Source organism: Myiozetetes cayanensis, unplaced genomic scaffold, assembly GCF_022539395.1.
Source record: "Myiozetetes cayanensis isolate MyiCay16 unplaced genomic scaffold, myiCay2020 scf2-11, whole genome shotgun sequence".
Lineage (NCBI taxonomy): Eukaryota > Metazoa > Chordata > Aves > Passeriformes > Tyrannidae > Myiozetetes > Myiozetetes cayanensis.
Genome location: NW_026087411.1, coordinates 524,934 through 547,890, shown reverse-complemented (window position 1 = coordinate 547,890; position 22,957 = coordinate 524,934). Strand labels below are relative to the sequence as shown.

Sequence of the window (22,957 nt, the reverse complement as noted above, 5' to 3'; positions counted from 1 at the left end):
TCTGGGCTATGCCTGTGTGCCTGTGCAGCAGGGATGTGCTGTGAGCGAGGCAGAGCAGCACCTCACGTCACCCTGCTGAAGGGCCTGATTTTATTTCGAGATTTATTGGGGATCTCTGCTCCCAGCATTTTTCCATGGCAGGGAATGACTTACCTGAGGTATATGAGGCAGGTACTGAATTCCTCCAAGGTTTCTCCCCATGGCTGCTGGCCTCCAGGAGGGACTCCACCTGCTCCCGGAGGAATACAGGTACTAAGAGTGTTTTCCACCCAGCAAGGTTTTCCTGAACCCTCCTCACTGGGGACACCAAGCCATGGTGTCCTGCACCAGCCCCAAGAGGTGACAGTGGATCTGCGTGGGACAGGCCACCAGGTTTGGCTTTTTGGTTGCTCTGCCTGCACCAGAAGTTCTGCTGGGCACGGAGACACGTTTGGGGTTGCACTTTTTAATGAGAAAATCCCTTCTCCAAACAAAATCATTAAAGTCGCATTTTTAGCAGAGGCTGCTGCCAGTCCAACAGCCGAGAAAAGAGCAGGAACCAGAATCCTGAGTACACAAAAGCCACCCTGCTCTCGTGGCCCCCTCAGCCCTCGGTACCTGCAGTGGAACAGGTTGCAGCCGGGAATACACTCCGTGTGTCCGCCTGTTCCCGCTGGGAAGGTGAGGCTTCCCTGTTGGCTGCAGCAGGAGGCTGTTCTGGAACAAGGGGGTCTCCCTCTGGTGGCAAATTCCACCTGACAGCACACGGATGGGGCTGCAGGTCCAGGCCCTGGGGTTTGGGACATGGCCCTTGCCCTCGGATGGTGCTCCTTCAGCTGCCCCTGCCCAGCCAGACCCTGCAAGGGACACCTCTGCCTTGGGGCTCTGGGGGGTGCTCAGCATCCAGCTGTTGTCCCAGGTTTTGGCAGGTCCATCACAGCCTTGGAAGGGAATAACTCAGGGAATAACTCAGGCACTCACGCACAATCCCTGCAGGACACTGATGGGAAGGACTGGACCCTGCACTGTGTCCCTGCCCAAATCCAGCACTCCTGCCTTGCCCATCCCTGTCCCATCTCCACAGGGTGCAGGAGCACTGCCCATCCTACCTGGGCTGGGGAATGAGCAGTCACAGTGGGGTGCTGAGAACCCAGCACACAGCAAACACCGATGCTTTAGGGGTGTTGTTGTCCATCATCGTTCCAAAGCTGCTCTGCCACACACTGGAATGGAGCTTTGAATGGATAAACCTGGCAAGGGACTAACCAGGCATCTGTTTCAGGTGACTCCTCCATCCTCACATCCTTTAGAATCCAGTCAGTGACAGTTTGGCAGCAGATCTTGCCCTGGGACAATCCTCTCACCTATTTAAAATTCCCTCCTTTCCCCTCCCGAGCTTTGCCGTGGGATGCACAGCCCGGCTCTGACTGAAGGCTTTGCAGCAGCAGAGGCAAAACTGACTCTTGCCACCCCGAGGATGAAGACAAACTAATTTCCTGCGGTGGGATGCGTTTGGCATCCCACTCCCTCCCGCTCTCCCTCCCACAGAGACGTCCTCTCTGCAGAAAGCCAGGCGTGTATTCTCCTGCCAGGATATTTCCTCCCTGCCCTGCTGGAGGACCTTCCCCTTCTGCAGACAATGAAGGGACCGACGCCAGTGGCAGAGCTGGTGGAGCCAGGGAATGCAAGAGCCCGTGGAGCCCATCCTGAACCGCCCCAGCCGGCTGGGCAGGAGGGGCTGACGGGGTGACAAGCCCTGGTGGGTGGGCAGCCCCCAGCAGCCCCCCGGCACCAGGTGAGGTGGGTGGGAGGTGGCCAGGACTCCCTGTAGCCCCTCCAGGAGTCACCCAGTGAGGCCATGGACCCCCTGGATGCGGGAGAACCCCAGGATGCAGCGTGGGGTGCAGAGCTGCCACACACTCACATTGGGGTGGGGGCACAAATCCAGGCCTGGCACAGGGCGATTCCAAGGGCACCCGAGATCCAACAGGATCCTACCCCCACTCACAGATGCTGCCTGAGGCTGGGAGGCCCCGGGAGAAGGGATGATGCTCAGCCAGACCCCGAGGGAGGGAGGGAGGGAGGGAGGTCAGCAGCGTGTGCCCACAGCTGTCACTTTTTATTAAGGTTTGTTATTAGAAAAATATATCATAAAACATCGTGGCACATTTGTCCATTCCTATTCTGGGGCAGAGGCACTGGAAGGTGGGTGGAGAAGGGGCTCCAGCACAGATGCTCTGGTGTGGGAAAGGCAGGAATTGCTCCCTTGGGCTGGGACAGAGCCAGGGATGCTCCCAGCAGTGGCTGGGGACAGAGGCACTCACTGCATCCTGCAGTCTTTGGGGACACGGGGAACAAGAAACAACAACCGAAAGCAAGGGGTAAAAAAACACAAAATAAAGAAGGAAGACTGAGTCTCTTCTGTCACCCTTTCCAATCCAATGGAGGTAAAGTGTCCCTCTGGGAATGTCCTGACCAGGATTTGCCATGGGAGAAGTGTCACCTCTCGCTGCCCAGGCTGTCTCCTCGTCCCTGCAGTGGCAGTGGCACTGTGGATACAGTTCGATGGCACTTGGGGCTTCAGTTACAGTTTGCAGGTGCTTATTCCAAGAGTCCCTGTCCCTCGCGGCTGCTCCAGGGCTCTAGGACGAGGAGGTTGGGATAGACAGTCCATGGATGGTGTTTAGAGGGTCCGGAGGTTTCCCCACGGGGCTGGTGGGTTTTCTGTCCACGACTGCAAGAAAGGTGGAGAGGGAAAAACGAGGCAACAAGGTAGGGGATTGATGGACTCCGAGCATGCAGACCCTCCTGCAAGAGCCCCCCAAGAGCAGTTCTGCCCCACAGGGCTCCTCATCCAGCCCCCGGCAAAGGCACTCCTTTGGAGAGGGGCTGCCAGGCTCCTCGAATCCAGGGGAAACAGAGAGGGAAAAGGGGAATGTGCCCCTCCAGTGACAGGGACCATGGTGAGGGCATTGTCAGCGATTTACCTGGGGAGGGGACCCACACCAGTCCCAGCCACACACAGAACACATCCCACGCACTTCCTTAAAGCTGGAGTGCCCTGGGAGAGGACTGCTCAGCCAGTGCCGGGGAGAGGAAGGGGACGGGACCGTCACACCATTCCAGTGGCAGTGAAATTCCTGCTGAGCTCCATCCCAGCCCCAGCTCCGCCCAAGGCTGGCCCAGGCCACGGGAATCCCCCCGCACCATCCACCCGCTGCCTTCGGAGAGGGGATATTTATCCCGGGCCTGCCGGGGGCACTGGGATAAGCGGGGGAGTTCTCAGTGAAAATCTGTGAATTTGGAAAAGCTCTGAAATTCGAGGGTGAAATTGCCTGGCTGAGTTTGCCTGTTGGTCTTTCACTCCTTCTTTCCACCCTTTCCCCGCTCTCTGCACTCGCTGCAGGTACCGGGGGCCAGGAACCCCCCCCTAGCCCATCCCACTGGACGACCACCCTTTCTCCTCCAGTCCCTAGCTCGCGGCAGGGCGGGGAGAGGCTTTTTGCCCGATAATCCAATATTTGGGATGTCCCAGATAAGTCGCAGAACCAGAAAACCGATTCGAAATAAATTTAAAAAAAAAAAAAAAGCAGTTTTGAAAGAAAAAATAAATTTAAAAAACATAAGCAAAAAACCCACAAACCACCAAACAACAACAACAAAATAACATACAAAACAAAACCCCACAAACGTTTAGAAAAGTCTATGAGCCTTTGGGCACAACAGCTTAAAAATCGGCAAATCAGAAAGTTCAGGCTTCAAGTCGCTTAAAATACCTCACAAATACACTATGTATGCACAGGTCGGATTTCTGCCTTTGGTCGTTTTAAATCCTTCTTTTATTTCCTTTTTTTCCTCATTTTCTTTCATTCCTTTTCCTTCCCTCACCTTGCTTTCTTGCTCTCTGTTTCTCCCTCTTTTTTTTTTCTCCGTTTAAATAATCGATTTAATTTATCTATTCTCACCCCTGGATTAGTCGCAGCAGACAGAAATGGCAAAGGATAAAAAACCAAACGAAACAAATAAAATATTAAAACCCCCAAAAAGCTAAATGTAAATGGACTAATAAGTGGGGAATTAATTACAAATTAATTAAAATAATAGAAATTCTAATACTGCCGGAAAAGGCCAAAAATATCGATGGGCGGAAAAATCGGGATATTAAAAACGAACCCACCCATCGAGGAAATAGAGCTCCATAAATGAGACGAAATAATTAACAGGAGACAAAACAACCGCCCCATTTAAGAGCCTCGAATTGCTCCCGTGGGGTTCTCGGGGGAGCGTTCGGAGATAAATTATTAATTATTAGTTGAGGTAACAAATTAAATGAAAGAATAGTTACCTATAACAATTAGTAATTATTAAGAAATCGTTAAATAATTGCTGCGACTTAATAATTAACAGCTAATTACTAGGAATTCAGAATTCCCAGTCAAGACTTCTGCCTTTCTGTGTCATTATAAGGCTCCCGACCTGTTAATTTGGGGCGGGGGGGGATGTCAGGAAAAGGCTTCCGCGGCTGTTCCCAGCGAGTGCGAACGGGGAGGAAAGACGATTTCCAGTTTATAATCGGGACCTGCTGACTCAGGCTGGAGGAGCTGGACGGGGACCAGGAGAACACCGGGGGGACTCAGGTGGGGGGACCCTCACCCCCGTCCCGCCCCTCTCCCGCTTACCGAGCCCCCCCCCGGCCGGGTCCGCAGCCCCCCACGCTGTCCCCCCACGCTGTCCCCCCGCTCACCTTCCCTCCCGGGCTGCTTGAACGCCATGGCCGTGGCCAGGTCTCCGCCGTGGACGGTCACGCCGTGGCCGTGGTGGGCCAGGGGGGTCCCCTGCGGCTGCCAGGGGGGGCCGGGGGCGATGTAGCCGCCGGGGGAGCCGCCGTAGACGCCGGGCTGGGTGGAGGGGGGGTAGGCACAGGCCGGCAGGAAGGTGCCCATCGAGGAGAGCCCCGGGCCGGGCTGGGGACAGGCACAAAGAGAGGGGTGGGGGGCACTCAGAACAGCCCGCCCGGCTCTGCGGGTCGGGGTCCCCCGCGGGGAGGTGGGGGCCGGGCAGAGGGGGAATGGGAGCAGAGGGAAATCCGCCTCTTCCCTGTCCCCTCCCTGTCCCCCTGCCTTATTCTTCCCTGCCCCTCTTCCTACCCCACTAATGCCCATCCCGTACTCCCCCTGTCCCCTCCTGCTCCTCTCCCTGTCCCCCCCAAACCCCGCTGCCCCCCCAGCAGTCACCTGCGGGTATTTGATGTCCCCCTCCATGGCCGCCTTGTCGAGCCCGTTGACCGCCTGGCCCGGGGCGGGGAAGCCCGTCCTGTTCACGCTGGGCCACTCTTCCATTTTTGGGGGGTAGGTAGCCCCCTCCGTGCCAGCCAGAGCTCCTGGGGAGCAAAGCGTCAGCCCTCGAACCTCCCGGGCCCGGCCCGAGCAGGTTTTGGGCTGAAAGAGGGGGAAATCCCGGGTTTACAAATGCCTGGTTGTACAAACCCATGGAGAGGGGCACAGGAATCCGCATTCCCTCCCAGTGTCCTGCAGCATCCCGGGACACGGTCCCCTGGACTGAAGTTGGGCAGCACACCGTGGGGAGAGGCTGTGGCGTCCCCCCCAAACCCCGCTCTCCATCCCTACCCCCCCGTCAATTCCAAGCCCCCGCTAATTTAGGGGGCCCAATTTCTCTTCTGACGAAGGAGATTTATAAAACTGACATCGGAATTTTAAGGATAAATGATTGCGCGGGGCAAAACGCATGCGGTTGATTTACTCGGGCTTTTGGAGGGATAAAAGGACCCGCACCCCCCCTGCCACGTCCCGTGTCCCCTCCCCGGAGTCGGAGGGGCTCGGGGCTCGGCGCTGCCGCTTCTCCCGGAGTCCCAAAACCGGGACAATTTCCCGGGGATATCCCGGAGGCCGGTCCGAGGTGCCTTTTCCCTCTCTTTCTTTTTTTTTCCTCCTCCTTTTTACCCCCTTTCCATATACATATATATATATATTAATTTTTTTCCCTTTGCGAAGGGAAATTCAGGGCTCCGAATTTGCGGTCGGCAATCTATCATCCCCACGAAAATATTTTCCACATTTTTCATAAAAAGTTCAAGATGTGGCTGAGCCGAGGCCGCATCTGGCCCCGCCGCCCCGACGGGCTGATGGAGCGGGGGGTGGCCCTCGGATCAGAAAAAAAAAAAAAAAAACACAAAAAAAAAAAAACCCCCCCCCCAAAAACCAAACCAAAATATACTAAACAAGCAAAAAAAAAATTAAAAGAAACCAGAAAAGGAAACAAACAAACAAATAATAAAAACCCACCCCGAAACCGAAATGAACCAAAAAACTGAAACAAATGAAAAAAGAACGAAACAAGCAAAACAGCACGAAACAACAAAAAGTCACGAAACAGGCAAGAAGGCACGACACTAATAAAAAATACCCGAAACAAGCAAAAAAGCACAAAACAAGCCAAAAAGCACGAACCAAACAAAACCCGCGAAACGAAGAAGAAAAATAAAATCCAAACATGCAAAGACCTCGAAGCAAATAGAAAAACCAACCAACCAAACAAACAAAAAAACCCAAACAGACGTAATAATAATAATGATGATAATAACAATAATAAAGACCAAAAAAAAAGGGGAGGGGAGGGGGGAAGCGCAGTTGCCGCGGGGCGGGCGGGGCAGGGGCGTTGGTGGTACCCACCCGCCTGCTCCACGAAGGTGCGGATGCCCAGGATGTTGGTGACGGAGTGCGCCGAGGGCCAGGAGCGGGGCAGCCCCACGGGGGGTGCCCCGAGGGGCGCGGCCGGGTGCCCGGCGGCCTTGGCGGGCGGCGGGGCGGCGGGGCCGGGGTACGGGTACTGGTAGATGTGGCCGCAGGGCAGCGCGGGCGGGGGGCCGGGCGGGGCGAGCCCGCCGATCTTGTTGCGCAGGATGCGGCTGATGGAGCTGACCGAGGGCACGTTGTACTTGTCGCACACGCCGTCGGCGAGCAGCCGGTCGCGGATCTCCCAGGCGAAGATGCCGGGGTCGCCCTGCTTGTAGTCGCGGATGTGCTTGACCACGGCGGGGGTGGTGACCCGCGGCTTGCTGCCGCCGATGGCCCCGGGCAGGATGGAGCCCGTCTCGTGGTACCGGGCCAGGATCTTGCTGACGCAGCCGTGGGACACGCGGAGCTGGCGGCTGATGTCGCAGGGCCGGATCCCGAGCTGCGCCAGCTCCACGATGCGCAGCCGGATGGCGTTGGGCAGCGGCCGCCCGTTCACGAACACGCCGCCCAGCTGGTTCACCTCGCCGTACGTGTGCTCTGCGGGAAGGGCAGGGATGGCGTGGAATGGCATGGATGGGATGGGATGGGGGCGAGCCCGTTGTGGTCCCCGCGGGATGCCCGGACAGCGAGCGGGAATGGGACGGCGCTGCCGTGGGAAGAGAAAAGAGAAGGGGAAAAGGAAAAAGGGGGAGAAAGGAAGAGGGAAAGGGAAAAAAATGGGAAGGAAAGGGATGAGAAAGGAAAGGGGAAAAAAAAGGGGGAAGGAAAGAAAGATAAGGGGGGAGAAAGAAAAAAGAAGGGGGAAAAAAGGGGAAGGAAAGAAAGGGAACGGGGGAGGGAAATGAAAAAGAAAATGAGAACGAGAGGGAAAGAGAAGGAGAAAAAAGAGAGAAGGAAAAGAGAAGGGAAAAAAAAAGCAGAGAGTAAAGGAGAAAGGGCAGGAGAAAAAAGGAGTGAAACAAAGAGAAAAAAGGAGAAATAGAGACAGAAAAAATAAGGTCAAAGAGATAGTAAAAAAGAAGGGGGGGAAAGACACGGGGAAACATGAGAGAAAAAGAAAAATGAGAAACGAGGAGGAAAAAAAGAAGAGGAAAAAAAAGGAGAGTAGTACAAAAACCAAAAGGCGAAAGAGCGAGAACGGGAGAAAGAGCCGCAAGTAGAGAGCAGAGCGAAAGCGAAGGGAGGAGTGGGGAGAACGGGGGATACGGAGCCCTCCCGGCCGGGCACGTCGCGCCGGCCCCGGTGCTGCGGGCCGGGACCCTCCAGGCCAGACCCCCTCCCGCCGCCTCCCCCCTGCCCGGTGCCTTCCCCGGCTCTGCCAAGAGCCCGGCGGAGCCGTCCCGGAGCAGTCCCGGAGCCGCCCGCACTCACCCATCGCCCGGCGCGGGGGTCGCGCCGCTCGGCCCGGGGAGGGGGCAGCGCCTGCCCCAGCATAGAGAGCCCGGGGGGCGGCGGGGGCTGCGGGGAGCCGGCGGCCAGGGGGTCCTGGCGGCGCCGGGCCGGTTCCCCGCTCGCGGGGAGCCCCCGCCGCTCCTCGGGATCAATTTGACGTGGGAATCGCGTCAATCCCGGCCGTCACGGCGGCGGCGCCGCCGCCCATTGGCTCCCGCCCGCTCCTAAATGGCCGCGGCGAGGAGGGACGGGGGGGCCGGTACCCTCTGCCCGCCCCCTCGGGGCCCGAGCCTCGCCACCCCCGTGGGACCCCCCCGCGCATCGCCCCGCACATCCCCCGAGCTGCGGGAAGGCGGAGCGGGATCCACCGTGGGGGTCCCAACGCCCCCCGCCCTTAAGGCGTGAGGGTCCCCCCGGCTCCCTCCCCGCGCTGTTCCCACGCGGGACGTGGACACGCACCTGCCCCGCCTCCAGCCCCGACGGGACCCACGGGCGGGGGCAGCGCGGAGGGCTCCACCAGGGCAGGATCGTGCTTTGGGGGGCGGGGGCGCCCACGGAGCCCTGCCCGGGGTGGGCTCCCCTACGGACACGCTGCAGCCCACCCAGCAGTGGAATCCGCCTTTCCCCCCAAAAAAAAATAACACCCGAGAGCAGCTTGGCGGATGGGGCGAGTGCTCGGGACATTCCTGTGGATTTTCGTCCCCTCCCCAAGGAGAGGTCGGTGGGAAGATCGTGAGTGTTTCCCCACAAACGACTGAAAGGGTGGGGGGCGAGGGGGGTGCCCGGCGGGGGCAGTGGTGTGGAAAGGCCGCTCTGCAGTGGGCTTTAAAGGGGGGCCGGCAGCGCCCACCACCCCGGGCCCGGGCTCGCCCCCACCAGCGCGGGCATCCACACAAACGGCATCCACGCGCGGGCGGGCACGGGGGGAAGCCCCCAGGGGGTACCCACTCGGACGCCCCCTCCCCTGCCCCTACCCACCCGAGACGGGGGTTGAACCCACGCGGGGGTCGCGGCAGACTGTGCCGCCTGAGCGCTGGAAAAAGCGCCGGGAAAAGGGAACGGATCGATTAAACAGGAGTTGAACATCGCAGGGGGGTGGGAGTCCCGTGATTCCCTCACGCCCCGGGTACTCACCCGGCAGCAGCCCCCGTGGGGGGGTCCGTGCGATGAGTTCGCCGTTCTCAGCCCGGCGGAGGGGCCACCGCAGCCCGCGGGGAACCGGCGATCGAACGGCGGCCGGGGAAGGCAGGTGTGGTTCTCCCTGTCCTGATGATCCTACGGGACGGTTTTTTCCGGGAGCGTGGGGGTCTCTTCCCACCCTCGGAGGAGTCTTTTCCCTCGGGAACTGCGCTCGGAGGAGCCCAGGCGCTGGAGCATCTCCGACGGGGCGGCGGGACCCCGCGCATCCCCGTGGTCGCAGCCAGCCCCGCACCGCTGCTCCCTGGGGATAGAGTGCTGGGAGAGGCTTTTCCAAGAACAAAATCCCCCCGGGAAGCGACTCCCCCCGGGGCAGCCCCGCCACCTGCTCCCCGCATCCCCCCGCGGCTCTGCCGGGGGGTGCCGGACGGGACGAGGGAGTGGGATGGTCAAGATCCGTCCCCTGTGGGAATATGGCCCTGGACATAGCGGGGATGGAAAGGAGGGAGAGGAAAACGGGAAGGAAACAAAGAAAGAAAAGAACAACGAAAAGAAAACGAAGGAAGAGAAGTAGAAGGAGGAGGAAAATGAGAAGAAAAAGAAAACGAAGAAGAGGGGGGAAAGAAGGAAGGAGAGGTAGAAGATTAAGGAAAATAAAGGCGAGAAAGGCAAAAAGAAAAGGAAGATAAAAGAAAAAATAAATAAGAAAATAAAAAATTAAGAGAAGGAAAAAGAACAAGGGCAAAAATAAAGGAAAAATAGAAGAAATTAAAAGGAAAGGATACAGAAAGAGAGGAAAAGAAAAAGGAGAAGCAGAGCGGGCGGGGGGGCAGCCGGCTCAGGTGAGAGGCGGATTGGGGGTGTCCCTATTAATAACACGCTGCGAATGCTCCCCGGGGTGCTCAGCGCCCCGTGGAGCTCCAGCGGCAGCACCGGGGGCTACCCGGGCCCCCCAACCCTGCTCCCTCCGGCCGTGCCCCCCCGCCCTTCCCCGAGATGGTTTCCATTCGCTCCTGCTCTGCTTTACCTTCTCCACCTCCTCCTTCCCCGCTCCTCTCACGATCCTCTTCAGCGCCAGCTCCGTGAGCACCGTCCGGCCTGAAAATACATTTAAAAACCATTAATTTTACCATCTTTTTTTGGCCAAAGTTGACGGGCATTTGTGTGCTTTTTTATGCCTCGTGTGACAGCGGTGCGATTTTTGCATCGTTCGTTTTGCTGAATAAAAATCCGGATCCGCAGCCGAACAGGAGGCTCCAAAAGCTTTTTTTAAAACTTAAAAAGGAGAAATATCAGGGAGAGTTGATAGAAATATCAAGGATATACCTCTGCAGCAGCTGATGATTAGTACAGTTAAAGGCAGGGGTTCCTGCGTGTTTCACCAGCATTTATTCTCCATTATTTATGGTATAATATTATAATACTGTTACGTTTTAATAGATAATACTGTTATATAGTAACGCCATGATATATTACATTGTTATATCATTATATGATTCTGTTGTATTAACTAATACTACCATACTAGACTATAATGTTATATTATTGACTATGATTCATTACTGATTCAGGAATGCTATGGCTCTTAGAGGAGTTTATGGAGCTTGTTTTCTGTCAGGATCAATCCAAATTGGAAAATCCTGTCGCTGTGGAATCAGACACACTGAAAACCGTCCAGCAAGTGCAATATTATCTCAGTGCCTGAGCCTGTGCTTTGTGTGGCAGAGGGAACACGAAATTAATTCCGACAATATTTTTTTCCCCAGCCTTCTGGCACGGGCTAAATGCAGGGAGTTGGATGACCCAGCTGCCGTGCCCCAAAAAAGGCTTTCTGTTTGCTGAGGAAGAGGGTTTGAGAGCTAAAACAAAACAAAATCCTTCTCCAAAGCTCCTTCTGAGACATTTTGGTTAATTATCTCTTTCAGGCTGGTAAAGGCCATAGGTTGATGTCATTAATACTAATTCAGTTTTGTTTGTCAAAAGCAATTTCGCTCTGTAAAATACACCCCTGCCAGAAGGCTCCTCAAAATCCACACGGGGGAAAAAACACACCAAACTCGCCCACATTTTTTCGGTTTGGTGTTTTTTGCTTTTTTTTCCCCTAAACACTACGATTTTTTGATCACAGATTCATAATGTGAAAATGAGGGTGGGATCGTGGATCATTAACATAAAAAATCCTTGCGTGAAGCATTGCTGATCTGAGGGCAACTCAGAGCGTTTGAAATTAAATAAATTGCACCGATATATCCCGCCTTTCTTTTTGTCCTGGTTTCCTGCCTCGGAACCGTTTCAGATCACTTGAAAGTCGCTCTGCGTGGATTTGAAATCTCACGTCGTGCCCCGAGCAGCGTGCAAGGAGTGGCAGGGTGTTTAGCTCAGCCCGAACCCGCCTGTCGCCCTCCAGCTCTGGAGATGCCCGGTCACACACCATCCCCTGTCCTCTCCAGGTACTGAAATCTAAAGAAATACAAAAGAAGTGTTTGGGGAAGAATCTGAAACAGTGTCAGCGTTAAGAGACAGGGACTGCGTGCCCTGGCTGAGGGGGGTTCGAGGGAGGGGGCAACTGAGAGCTGTTCCTTGCAAAGGCTCAATCCCGCTCACCGACATCTGCCAGCCGCGTGCGAGGGACCGTCCGGCAGGAGCAGCCTCTGGATTTGGCAGGGTTTGGAGTCAAAGTGCCGTGGAAGCCACGATCCCGCACCCAGCGTCACCGCCCGTGGCAAAAAAAACAGCTCAGCCTCTGCCTTTGGGGCCCTTCCTCTGCCCCCCGCCTGTCCCACACTGCAGACGTGTCCTGCACGGCATTCCCTGTGGGAATGGCCACCCCTCTCCTGCAAACACTCATCCAGCCCCGGCTCCTGCAGAGCTGGAACCCACAGCCCTCCTGACTCTGGTGGTGCTGTGAGGGACAACCAGCACCTTCTCAGATATGAGTCCTGGTCTCCTCCCTGGCCAGCTGCCCCCAATACCAGTGGGGTCACAGAATTATGGAATCATTCAGGTCGGAAAAACCCCAAAAAGCGTCGAGTCCAGCCTGACAGACAGTGACCTCTCTCTTCGGTGAATATTTCACAGGTCCTACAGCGCTCTGAAAGAGAAACAAAACTCCCTCCAAATATTTTCCTTTAGATTAAGGTCTTGCTTAACGTTAAGCCCACATGGAAACCCTGGCCTAGGTGTAAATCTTTGCGGGCTCAGCTTATTAACCCCTGCCCAGCTTTGCAAACAAACTCCGCACGTGCTCGCCGGCAGCGGGGCTGGAGGGCTGCTAAACCTATTCCCTTTGTTTTCCTATTGAAATGGATTTCTCCTGGCCACAACCGAGTGGGAAGGCCGCAGGCTTGGCAGAGGACGGGATGCTGAGTCGTGCTGGTGGAAAAACACATCAGGCAGGCTGGAACAGCACCGGGAGGATTGTTGGGCTTGGCACGGGGTGTCTGGAGAGTGGCTGCACGCAGGTGGCCCCGGGGGAAGAGCAGGGACCCTCCTCCTCCTCCTCCTGGAAAATATTTGGGATGAGATTTGGGTACATTTGCTCACACTTACGTCAGGCAGGCCCTGTGGCGTGGATCCATCCAGCACATCACCCCCTGCTCCTGAGAACAGCCCTCTGTTGGATTTGTGCAGGATCTTCTCATCCCGAGGGAGTCCTGGAGAAGGACTGTGGGGGGAAAGGAGGGGATGTGCATCAGGGTGACCTGAAAGGCAGGATAAATAAATAACCCATTACCTCATAGAGAAACAACCTGCTCAGCTCTTCAGCTCCATCAACCTGTTGCCGAGCTCTCACCCCAGCCAGGAGCCCGTGGTTGATGCAAATACCGGTTTTGGGGGGCAACGCTGCCTCCCCCTTTAACTAGGCCCTTCAAGCAGCCAAGACACACCTGATGACACTGAGCAGACCTTCCCCATCAGGTTTACTCCACGTCTGGCCGGGCATTGACAGTGGCGAGGGACGCAACGGGTTAAATGTTCTGCTGGTGGATGTACAGTGCTGAATTCAGCCCTGAAGGTTGCAGTGCTGAGCATCTGCACGGCTGGTGCCACACTTCAGAGCCCTCGGCTCAGGGATGTGCTCAGCAGGTCGTTCCAGCCAGCCCAGAGAGCTGCACGGAGCGGCTCCCAAGCGTTTCACGGGGTTCGGAGCCATTTAGTGGCAGGTAAACTCTTTTCAGGGATCATTTGCCAGCAGAGACTTGTATCAGTGTGAGGAGGCGTGGAGGCAGCAGGGCCAGGGCGAGGGGAGCGGCAGAGAACGTTGTAACCACCATAAAGGCTGCGAGTGATCATCGCAAAACTCTGTTTACTTCTCCCCGTGTGGGACACGGGGGATATAAAATGGGATTTACAGCAGGGAAAGCGGTGAAGAGCTGCCTTGTCCACTCCACATCGCTCCTTCAGCCCTCAATCCCCTTCTCCAGGCACCGTTCCAGTGATGCTCCCCTTGCTTCCCATTCCTGCCTGCACGTGCTGGCAGCTCCTCCTCGCACAAGGCCCTTAAAATTCAAGATGAGAGGAGCCAAAAAGATGCCTTCTCTTCACTGCTCTGCCTCCCTGAATCTGCAGGACTGGTAGGAGACAATGAAAATAAACCAAACAATAGTTATTTAGGTCCCTATAAGTTGCTTTCACCAAAGTCTTTCTCCAGGGCACAAAAAAAAGTCCTTTGAGCAAAATGAGTCCTTTTTTTTTCTTTTCTTTTTTTTTTATTTCTTTTCAGGAGTGTGGGGTTGAGTAAAAATGTTTTGAGATGCAAAAGATTTTGGTTTTCAGAGTGGTTTTTTTCATGGATAAGAGGACATGGCTGGGAAAGCTTCATTTTCATTTCAGGGAAAAGCCAAAGTGGTTTTTGATCTTTCTGGGCCAGGTCTGGTGGGAAGTGCTCTGTTAGTTTGCTTTGAAAAAGGGAACAATACCCTCCAGCTTGTTTCTTTTGAGTATTTCCCAGAAAACAGGCCCAGTACTTTGCTCTTGTAAGAAAATACATTCATGGCACCAATCTGCAGCTCTGGGGGCGGATGGGGTGGGAGATTCCATCGTGTGGGAAGGCAGGCATCTCCCAGGGAGCCTGCATGGATCTGGGGGCTCCTTCTCTCTGTGGAAGCCACATCCCATGGGATCAGCTTGGAAGGCCTGAAACAGTGCAGATCAGGGGAATGCTTCTGCTGCTTACCTGGAAGAGCAGCAAGCCTTGGGGATGGGAACACCTGGGATGGGACTGCGAACGCTGGCTCCCTGTTGGAATTCCCCGCTGTCAGAGCAGCGCTGCCCCTGCAGGGGAAGAGGTTCTGGGAGTTGTTGCGTGTTATCGGAAGCGAGCGATGCCACGAGTCCTGGAGCACGGCCGGGCCAGTAACTGGGATAAAACGGGAATGAAATCTCACATCTTGTGCTGGCGGGAGGCACGTGGAAGCTCGATTGGGACAGGCTGCTGGCAAACAATGCTCCTGCCACTCACTCAGCGGCACCACGAGCAGAGCGCTCTCAGGGCACGGGATCTTATTCTGGTTCCCATTTGTTTGCTGGAATTGTGGGAGATGTCAGGAGAATTTAACACACATGATGCAGGCACATGAATAAAGCCGGATCCTTTTCTGGGAACGAGCATTCACGAGGCTCCATGTGGTCCCCCATCTACAGAGGAGGGGGTATTTATTTCAGGAGATCTGGACTCCATTTCGGGCAGGGAAAATCCCACTGAAGGCGGCGGAGGAGCTCGCTGCTCACGTCAACAGATCCCAGAGCCCCCACTCAGGAATGCACTTAAAACACAGGCTTAACTTTAAAAGCCAGGCTTAAGTCCCGCTTTTGGTGAAAGATGAGGAATTTAAACAAGCATTTCTGTGCTTACCTGATCCAGGCTTGGCCGATGGTCACGGCAGAGCGAGGCCAGGCTTGTAAAAGGAGACTGTAGGAACGGCCCGTGCTGGAAGTTTTATAGATCTAGGTTGTCTGTCAGTGTTATCTGGCTGCAGACGGAGCCCTGATTTCCCAGAATTGTCCTGATAAACACCCCAGGTATGCCCAGGCAGCAGCTCAGGTGGTTTTGGGGACCTTGTCCCATCCTTCCCCCTCTCAGTCATCTTTTCCACCACAGGAGGTGGGGGATTTTCAGCACCCCCGTGCCCTCTGCCACCTCTGCCTTCCCAGTTTCGCTCCTTGCTGGCATCAAAGCACCAATTCCTTCCCCAGTTCCTTCCTCCAAAGGCCTGGCTGGGCCCAGGGGGTGGAGGAGACCCCAGGAGAGTGACCCAGTGCTGGTCCTACAGGAGCCCGATGGTCCCACATTCCCCCACAGGGAGCAGCTGCTGCCAGCCGGGATGCAGGGAACATGGAGCATCATCACCAGGGAACAACACTGACAGCTCAACAATCCCGGTCTGCAGCTCGGGCTGGAAGAAGACGGGATTCCTTGGGATGGCTGGGGATGGGATGGAGGGACTGGGAGAGCACAGGAGCAGGAATCCCTCCGGAGACATGGACATCACCTTGGCCACTTCCACTGGAGGTTTATTTTCCTTCTCCCAAACCTTCCTGCCAGCTGAAGGAGTGACCTGCAACAAGATCCAGCATCTGCAGTGATTAATTTCCTCAGGATTAAGTTCCTCTTATTTAAAACAACAGATAAGGGCTAATAAGGGGAAACATCCCTACCATAAACACAGCTTTGGCATTTACCATTTGAAATAATTTATATTCTCTGGTCTGGTGGGTTTGTATCACCAGACTTAATGACTGTTTCTGTTTAATTTTCAGATGCTTAATTGCAGTAGAACACTTCAACACCATTAAATTAAAACAAGCTACCAGCTTTTCCTTGCCTGTGCTGCTGGCCTGGCTCCAAGGGACATTTAAAACAACCTCAGATGTTTTATTCCTGCCACACAGGCTGCTCCCTTCCCGAAGAGGAGCGTGTGTGTGTTGGGGCAGGGGGGGTGGCTAAACCCACTGACATGGGAGCATGAAAAATAACTTCCAGGCAGGAGACACTCGGGCTGAGGCTGTGCTCCCTTCCTCGGGAGCAGGTCTGTGGTACCCAGCCATCCCCACGCTGCCAGGGGGGCACGAGGACCCCAAAATGGGAGCAGACCCCAGAGAGGAGCACTCAGCTCCCAGCCTTGACAGTCTCCCCCTCTTCAGCTCCAGTGGAAAAGCTTCTGTTGAGGGGCTTATCTCGGGCAATTTCACATCTCTGAGCAAAATTTCCAATGTGGAAGCACTTTGGGTATCAGGTACCCATTAAAAAGGAGTAAGAGGAAATGGAGCTCCCCTATAAGTTAATATTCCCGGGTAATGGATGTTTAGAGTTAGTATGTGTCTTTACAACATCATTCATGGGGGCATTGTTTGCTCCTGACAGATTTTCTTTCAAGATTAATGCGCTTATGAAAACCTCGTGCCCCGCTCCATGAGCGGAGCTGGAAATCCATCAGCAATGCCAGGGCCATGACACAGCGCCGGGAGAGCAGAGCAAATGACAAACAGGATCTGGTTTTTCAGAGACCGGGGGAGAAATGATGTGAGGCCAAAGCTGGCCCCTCTCCAGCCACCCCTTCCCTGTCCTGCCGCTGGCACCGCCGGGGAGAGGGAGGGAGTAAGATACAGGCGAGGGAGCGAGAGAAAACACAGTTAATTGGGGGGTAAAAATAACCCAAACCTGCCAGAGCCGGGGCTCTTTTTAGCAAACAAGCACATGGAAAACTCATATAAAGTTTTAAAGACTATTGAAGCCAAGCAGGCTTGTTGCACACATAAATAATTTCGTCGGAGATCAGCGGAAACAATGCAATTAGGGGCCGGTTGCGTTTGGCACGTTGGGATCCCATCCAGTTGACGTGCATCCCTGGGAAAACTCAAACATCATGGAGCACGCCCCGAGCTCCCCTGGGCTACCAGAGCTGCGGGGATTGCGGGGGGTTTTAATGGGTTTGTAGTGTTTGCTCGCCTGACCCTGATCAGACAAGACGAGGCTCTGGTCTCGCTGCTGCAGGAGACAAACCAGCCCAGAGAGGGAACACTCTGGGTTCAGTGGTGCAGGATGGATTGGGAGGCAGGAGAGCCCGGCAGGAGGTACAGAACCATCCTGGGAGGTGATGGTGGGGCTCAGCCTGCCCGAGGAAGGGGCTGTGGGAAGAGGGGATGCTCCTGTGCTGCTCAGTGGGGCCATGTCCATCCTCCCTCACGCTCCCAGGGGGTTTGCAGAAAAACAGGTAGGTTTTGGGAAGGGGAATAGGGAAATGGGGGACGTGTGGAGGAAAAAAAAGAAGAAACTTAGGTGTTACTTGGGCAAAGGTGGCCTTGTATTCACACCTGTGTCCTGGGAAACTGTAGGAGTGAGGAAACCATCCATGTCCAGCCAGCCCAGGGGCCACTGAAGGCAAAACCCTCCACCCACCCCAATCAGGACCGTGAGAGACAAAAAAAAAAAGCCTTAAAACAACATTTGTGCCAGGTTACCTGATCCCAGTGTGGGGATGAATGTGAGAACAGGCCGGCTCCAGCTTCTTCTCCCCTGTGCTGATCATTATCTCAAGAGGAGACACAATGCCCTGTTTTTCTCTGTTACAGATGTCTGAAAAATAACACTTAAAATTAATTTCCTTCTCCAGAGTCCTTGAGCAATGAGCAAACAGAGAAGGCACGGACCCAGCTCTCCACACTCCTCTCGCTGGATCTGCTCTGCTCCTGAAAACTCCTGGAATTAATGGAGCCTCTCATAAACCTGAAGGTGATTCATTTCCCTCTGAAAGCCCAGTGGTTGAAATCCTGTGGGATTCCTTCCCCTCTCCCCTGGGAGCCTGAGCAGCTCTTCCAGCTTCCCAAGGGAATGATACTGGCAGGGCACATCCCTCCCTCCCTCCATCCATCCATCCATCCCTCCATCATTTAACCCCTGTTGCTCAGTGCCCACACTTCCACTCTGCCATCCACTGCCAGACAGACATCAACAGCAGCCTCAAAAATATTCATTTCCTACCACTGGGACACAGAACTGGGGGAGACCCCCAAGCTGTGCCCCTGCCCCAAGGCAGGGACTCCCCTGAGCAGCCACAAGGACATGGGAAAAGACCCAAGAACTGCTTGTTGCTCCATCCAGAGTGGGCTCAGCCACCACCCTATAGAGGATGCCTGAGTCCCAAAAATCAGTCTGGTGAAGGCTCAGAGCCCGTTTTCCAGGACAGATCAGTTCTGTGAGGGCTCTGGTTTCTGCTCTGTCACTTCTCACCATCACCACTGTCACTTCTGGGATGGATGTTGGCAAAGCCGGGCTGGCAAGGACGTGGAGCCACATCCACACCTCCGGCTTCTCCTGGAAAATACCAGCAAGCAGAGGCCTGTTGGGCAGGAAAGAGACCCCTGAAGGGGATATCTTTCACCTCTTTGTGACTTCTTCCACAAATACCCCGTCCTTCAACACCTTTTTGTTGACAAAATCTCTGTCAATACAGCCTGAACTTCAAACTTGATACCAATCTCCTCACACCGGGGGGAACCGGTTGTGCCAGAAGTGCTGCTGTAAGAGGTGTCTGGGTGGAAACCCAGCCCTGACACGGGGGGAAGGGGCTGGCATGGGGTTTGCTTTCATGGAATCCTTCAGGTTGGAAAAGACCTCTGGGATCAAGGTCTGCCTGATGCCCACCTTGTCACCCAACCTGGAGCACTGAGTGCCATGGCCAGGCCTTCCTTGGGCACCTCCAGGGATGGGGACTCCAAACCTACCTGGGCAGCCCCTTCCACTGCCTGGCAACCCTTTCTGTGAAAAAACTGTTCCCAAATTCCCCTTTGTGGAAGGACATCTCCCTGTGCAGGTGTGCGAATTCCACCCACCTGGATGTGGGATGCCCGAGGTCCTCAGAAGCTGCAGGTGATGTTGAGCTGCTCCATCGGGGTATTTCTAGCGTGAAATGCCCTTTGATACCACCAGGACACGGGCAACAAGCCCATGGGCTTTGAAAATCCTGCTGCCACGGAGGTGCTTTTGTGGGTTGTGCCGACAGCACCTTCCCCTTCATTCCAAGGGAAAACCAAAGGCAGCAACAAGTTCAGATGGATCCGTGTGAAGGAAGAGGCAGCAGGAAGCTTGCACAGAGAAAAACAGCAAACACACTACAACACCCCCCCCCGGCCACCCTGGGGACAAGGTCAGAGGGAAATAACCACAGCCTGGTGCCCAGAGCCAAGCAGGAATTGTATGAACCGGTACAGTCTGGAATTCCCATGGGAAACATCTCCAAAGAGCCACAGGAGCTGCGTTTGTCCCTGCTGGTGCTTTGTCACAGGTACTCTCGGGGGCAGAGCGCAGACTGGAGGTGACCACACACCTGAGGGAGCAACTTACCACAGTTGGACACCTCAGCAGAGCAAATCCCAGGAAAAATCCTCACAGAATCCCAGACTGGTCTGGGTTGGGAGGGACCTGAAAGCTCAACTCATTGCAACTCCCTGCCACAGGCAGGGACACCTTCCTCTAGCCAAGGTTGCTCCAAGCCCCATCCTACCTGACCTTGAGCATGAGCAGGAAAAGTTGTTTATTTCTTTAACCTCTGAGAAAAAAAAAATAGATGTCAATATTTGGGAATGTAAAAGTACAGATATTTCGATTAATTTTTTTTTCAGTGTTCCTGGATTTAAGGGGAAATGGAGCAGCAGAGAGGTGAAGGAGGTGCCTTTATCTTATCAGTCATCATTTTTAGAAACGTAAAGGTTTGAAATTCAGGAATGGAGATAAAGTTCACCGGGGTTTCTTTGGCAAAAATTAGAAACATTTAAGGATTGTCAGCACTACCCCCACCCCCACACGTGCATTTTTGGCAAGGTTTCAAATATTTAAAATAAGGTGGGGGGGAGGAAAGTAAATTGTTCTCAAAACCCAATTCCTCGGGTGAAAAGGAGGTCGGGGTTGGGGTGAGTTTTTGGGGGAGAGGCTTTGGGCTGGTTACCAACGTGAGGCAGGTTGTGTCTTCCCCACAGCTCCGGAGCAGGTCAGGGCACAGCGAGCCGGTGTCAGAATCCACTGGAAAGTCTCCTGAAGTGGGAAAAGAGGGAGAAAAAAGGCTGAGAGGAGGCAGCACTGGGCTGCCAGCCCGGAGGGGCCGCCTGCGGCTCCCTCTAGTGCCGCTTCCCAGAGGTGCCGGGTACCGGGGATGCCTTATCCCAGATCCCCCATCGCGGGACGGGAAACCCTTCTCTGGCTCGGGGACAGAGCTGGCCACAGGGCGCCTGCAGTGCTGTTCCCTGCTCCGAACAGCTACAGCTGTTCCCTGCCACCAAACCCCCCGAGCAGAGCCTGCAGGGCGGCCCCTCGAGGACCCTGAGCAGTGACAGCAGCACCACCCTCCTCTGGCACATCGTGCCAGCCAGGATCCTGCTGCGGCAAATCCCACAGAGCGGCAGAAGCCGTAGGAAACCAGACGTGCCACCCCTGGGGACATGGCTGCTGCTGTACCTGTGTCCTTGCCAACACACACAGAAGTGCCACATGGCAAATATTTGCCCTGGTTCGGCCCATCTGCAGAGAGGAGCTGGAACAACCTCCGGGTGTGCAGGCAGCACCCAAACCCACCCCCAGAGCCCAGCTTTGCTGCTGCAGGGTTCCAGCCCAGCACCTGGCCGGGGCCTTGGCTCGTCCCCTTCGGTCCCACCGACATCCCCTCCAAGGGACAGGGACAGTGACCAAACCTGTCACCGTGAGGCCAGGGATGGTGTCAGGCGCTAAAGCACGAGCCCTCCAGGCCACAGCCACAGCGTTTATCCTGCAGCTCAGGGGCGGCCCTAGGCCCTAAATCTGCTGTCCCAGAGAGGAGCAGCCTCCTCCCGTTGTGCCCTGGGCGATGCTCACACCCCGGGAGCTCCCCAAATCTCCATTTCAGGGAATCAGTGTCCCCCACACGGTACCATCTCCACCCGCTGCCTGCACAGCCCCCTCCAGGACCGGAGCCGGTCGGAACGACCACTTGTGTCAGTCTGGGAAGAAAAAAAAAAAAAACACGGGAGAAGGACCCTGAGGCCTCCCAGAGCACGGAGGGGTGGGATGTCAGTGCTCCTGCGGCCCTGCAAGGACGCTGCTCCCACCAGCGCTGCTGCAGCATCGCAACGTGCCAGGAGATGGCAATCTCCATCTTCCTGTCCCTCCGCCGGCAGGGAAGCTGCCCAATAAAGCCATTACACCCAGGAGCCCCCCAGATAAGTCCCGCGCAGGGAAACACCTCTTCAGCGTTTCCAAATGAGCGGGGATTTATTTTTGTGTTTAAAGCAATAACGTGTATTTGCCCTGCGGTGCATTATCTCCCTCTGTCTTCTCGAATAAACTACAGAAAATTAGAGTGTCCCTGTTATCTGTTTGCTATCTGCCGCGGGATTAGAGGCTTCATGAACTAAGCTTTGAATCAACAATGTTTTATTGGCTCATGTCACTGAAGGCTGGTTACGACCGAGCTAAATAAGACATCAAGCCTCCCTCCTTCCCTCCCTCCCTCCCTCCCTCCCTCCACCGGGCTCGAGCACTGGGAATGCTCACACAGCTCCTGGGTTTTGGGGAGGGGAGAGGAGAGGGGGGATTGCACTGAAATTTCCAGCATTCCCCCCACCTTCTGTGGGGGCTGAAAGAGCAGAGGGTGCTTCCCTCCCGGCTAAGGAGAAGGGGTGACCACAGTGCACTGGCAGCTGTCGTTCCATCCCTGCTCCTCAGTCATGTTTCCAGACAGAGACTTCAGTATAGAACAAAAAAGCCACCTGGGAATCTGCACCCTGTTTTCCAGAGGTCCCTGTCACACCGGGTCCCTCTCAGCTCTGGGAGATGGAAGTGAGGGAGGTGCTGCAGACACAGCCACAGGAGGGCAAAGGGACAGGGTTAGTGACCCCTGGATGTTTCCCTGACCATCAGGATGGGCAGGAGAGAGGCTGCCAAAGCCCAGGGCCACATGGTCATCCAGCCTCCTCCCCCTGCCTGATTCTGAGTGAGTCTGGGCTGTTTTTAAAAAGGGTGGTGAAAAGGCCACACACTGGGAGGCACCAGCCCCAACCTACCTTGAGCAGGCTCATCCCAGAGGCAGGTGCCTTTCTCCAGGTGGCAGAGCCATGTCTGGGTCTGGGTGACCTTTCTAAGCCCTTGGGAGAAGGCCCAAAATCAGGCAGCCAGGTCTGAAGCCGTGATGGATCTCAGGCTTCTTGACTCCACCGGTCCCGCACGGTCCAGGAGTAGGGGAGTGATGAAGCAGCACATTTGCTTTATTCCCCCCTCTTCCAGCCACAGGGAGCCTTGGCTGCCCCTCCCAAGTTTCTGAAGAGAGAAGAAAAGAAATGTGGGGATTTGATTTTCCATATTTATAAAGCAGAAGCACAAGTTTCTTAAAAAGGAAGCAACATCACTGCTGGGGATCCCACATCACATAAGGTGCATCTCCCTTACCTGGCTGGGGAGGAGAAAGGAGACACTAATTCCCAAAAAACCTTGCAAACATCAGTGGGATTTTCCTTTCCTCCTTCCTACTCTTTCCCCACCCTGCCCCCTTTTAACTGTATAAATGCCATTGCATCACCCCAAAAGTCAATTGAGGGGTGCACGAGGTGTGGGGGTGTTGCCATTGGGAATCTGTGCTCAGAGCGTGGCTCCAGTTGGAGCAGCAAGTTCTGCCTCACAAGAAATAACCTTTGGATCTGTGCACACGAGACATGCAGCCTGGCTGCTCCCT

At 55.2% G+C, this 22,957-nt stretch overlaps 1 protein-coding gene across 1 annotated transcript in view; it reads right to left on the bottom strand.

Annotated features, from left to right (window-relative positions):
- Positions 1-2,230: 2,230 nt before the first annotated feature.
- PAX1 (paired box 1) overlaps positions 2,231-22,957 on the bottom strand; it is a 39,668-nt gene continuing 18,941 nt past the window's right edge. Inside the window, exons 2-9 of the mRNA XM_050314399.1 lie at positions 14,725-14,788; positions 10,291-10,361; positions 9,261-9,401; positions 9,105-9,159; positions 6,669-7,271; positions 5,214-5,359; positions 4,724-4,943; positions 2,231-2,713 (exon numbers count right to left, since the gene is read on the bottom strand). Coding sequence (XP_050170356.1) covers positions 2,622-2,713; positions 4,724-4,943; positions 5,214-5,359; positions 6,669-7,271; positions 9,105-9,159; positions 9,261-9,401; positions 10,291-10,361; positions 14,725-14,788 — 1,392 coding nt within the window. The 3' untranslated portion in view covers positions 2,231-2,621. The remainder of the gene's footprint in view (positions 2,714-4,723; positions 4,944-5,213; positions 5,360-6,668; positions 7,272-9,104; positions 9,160-9,260; positions 9,402-10,290; positions 10,362-14,724; positions 14,789-22,957) is intronic.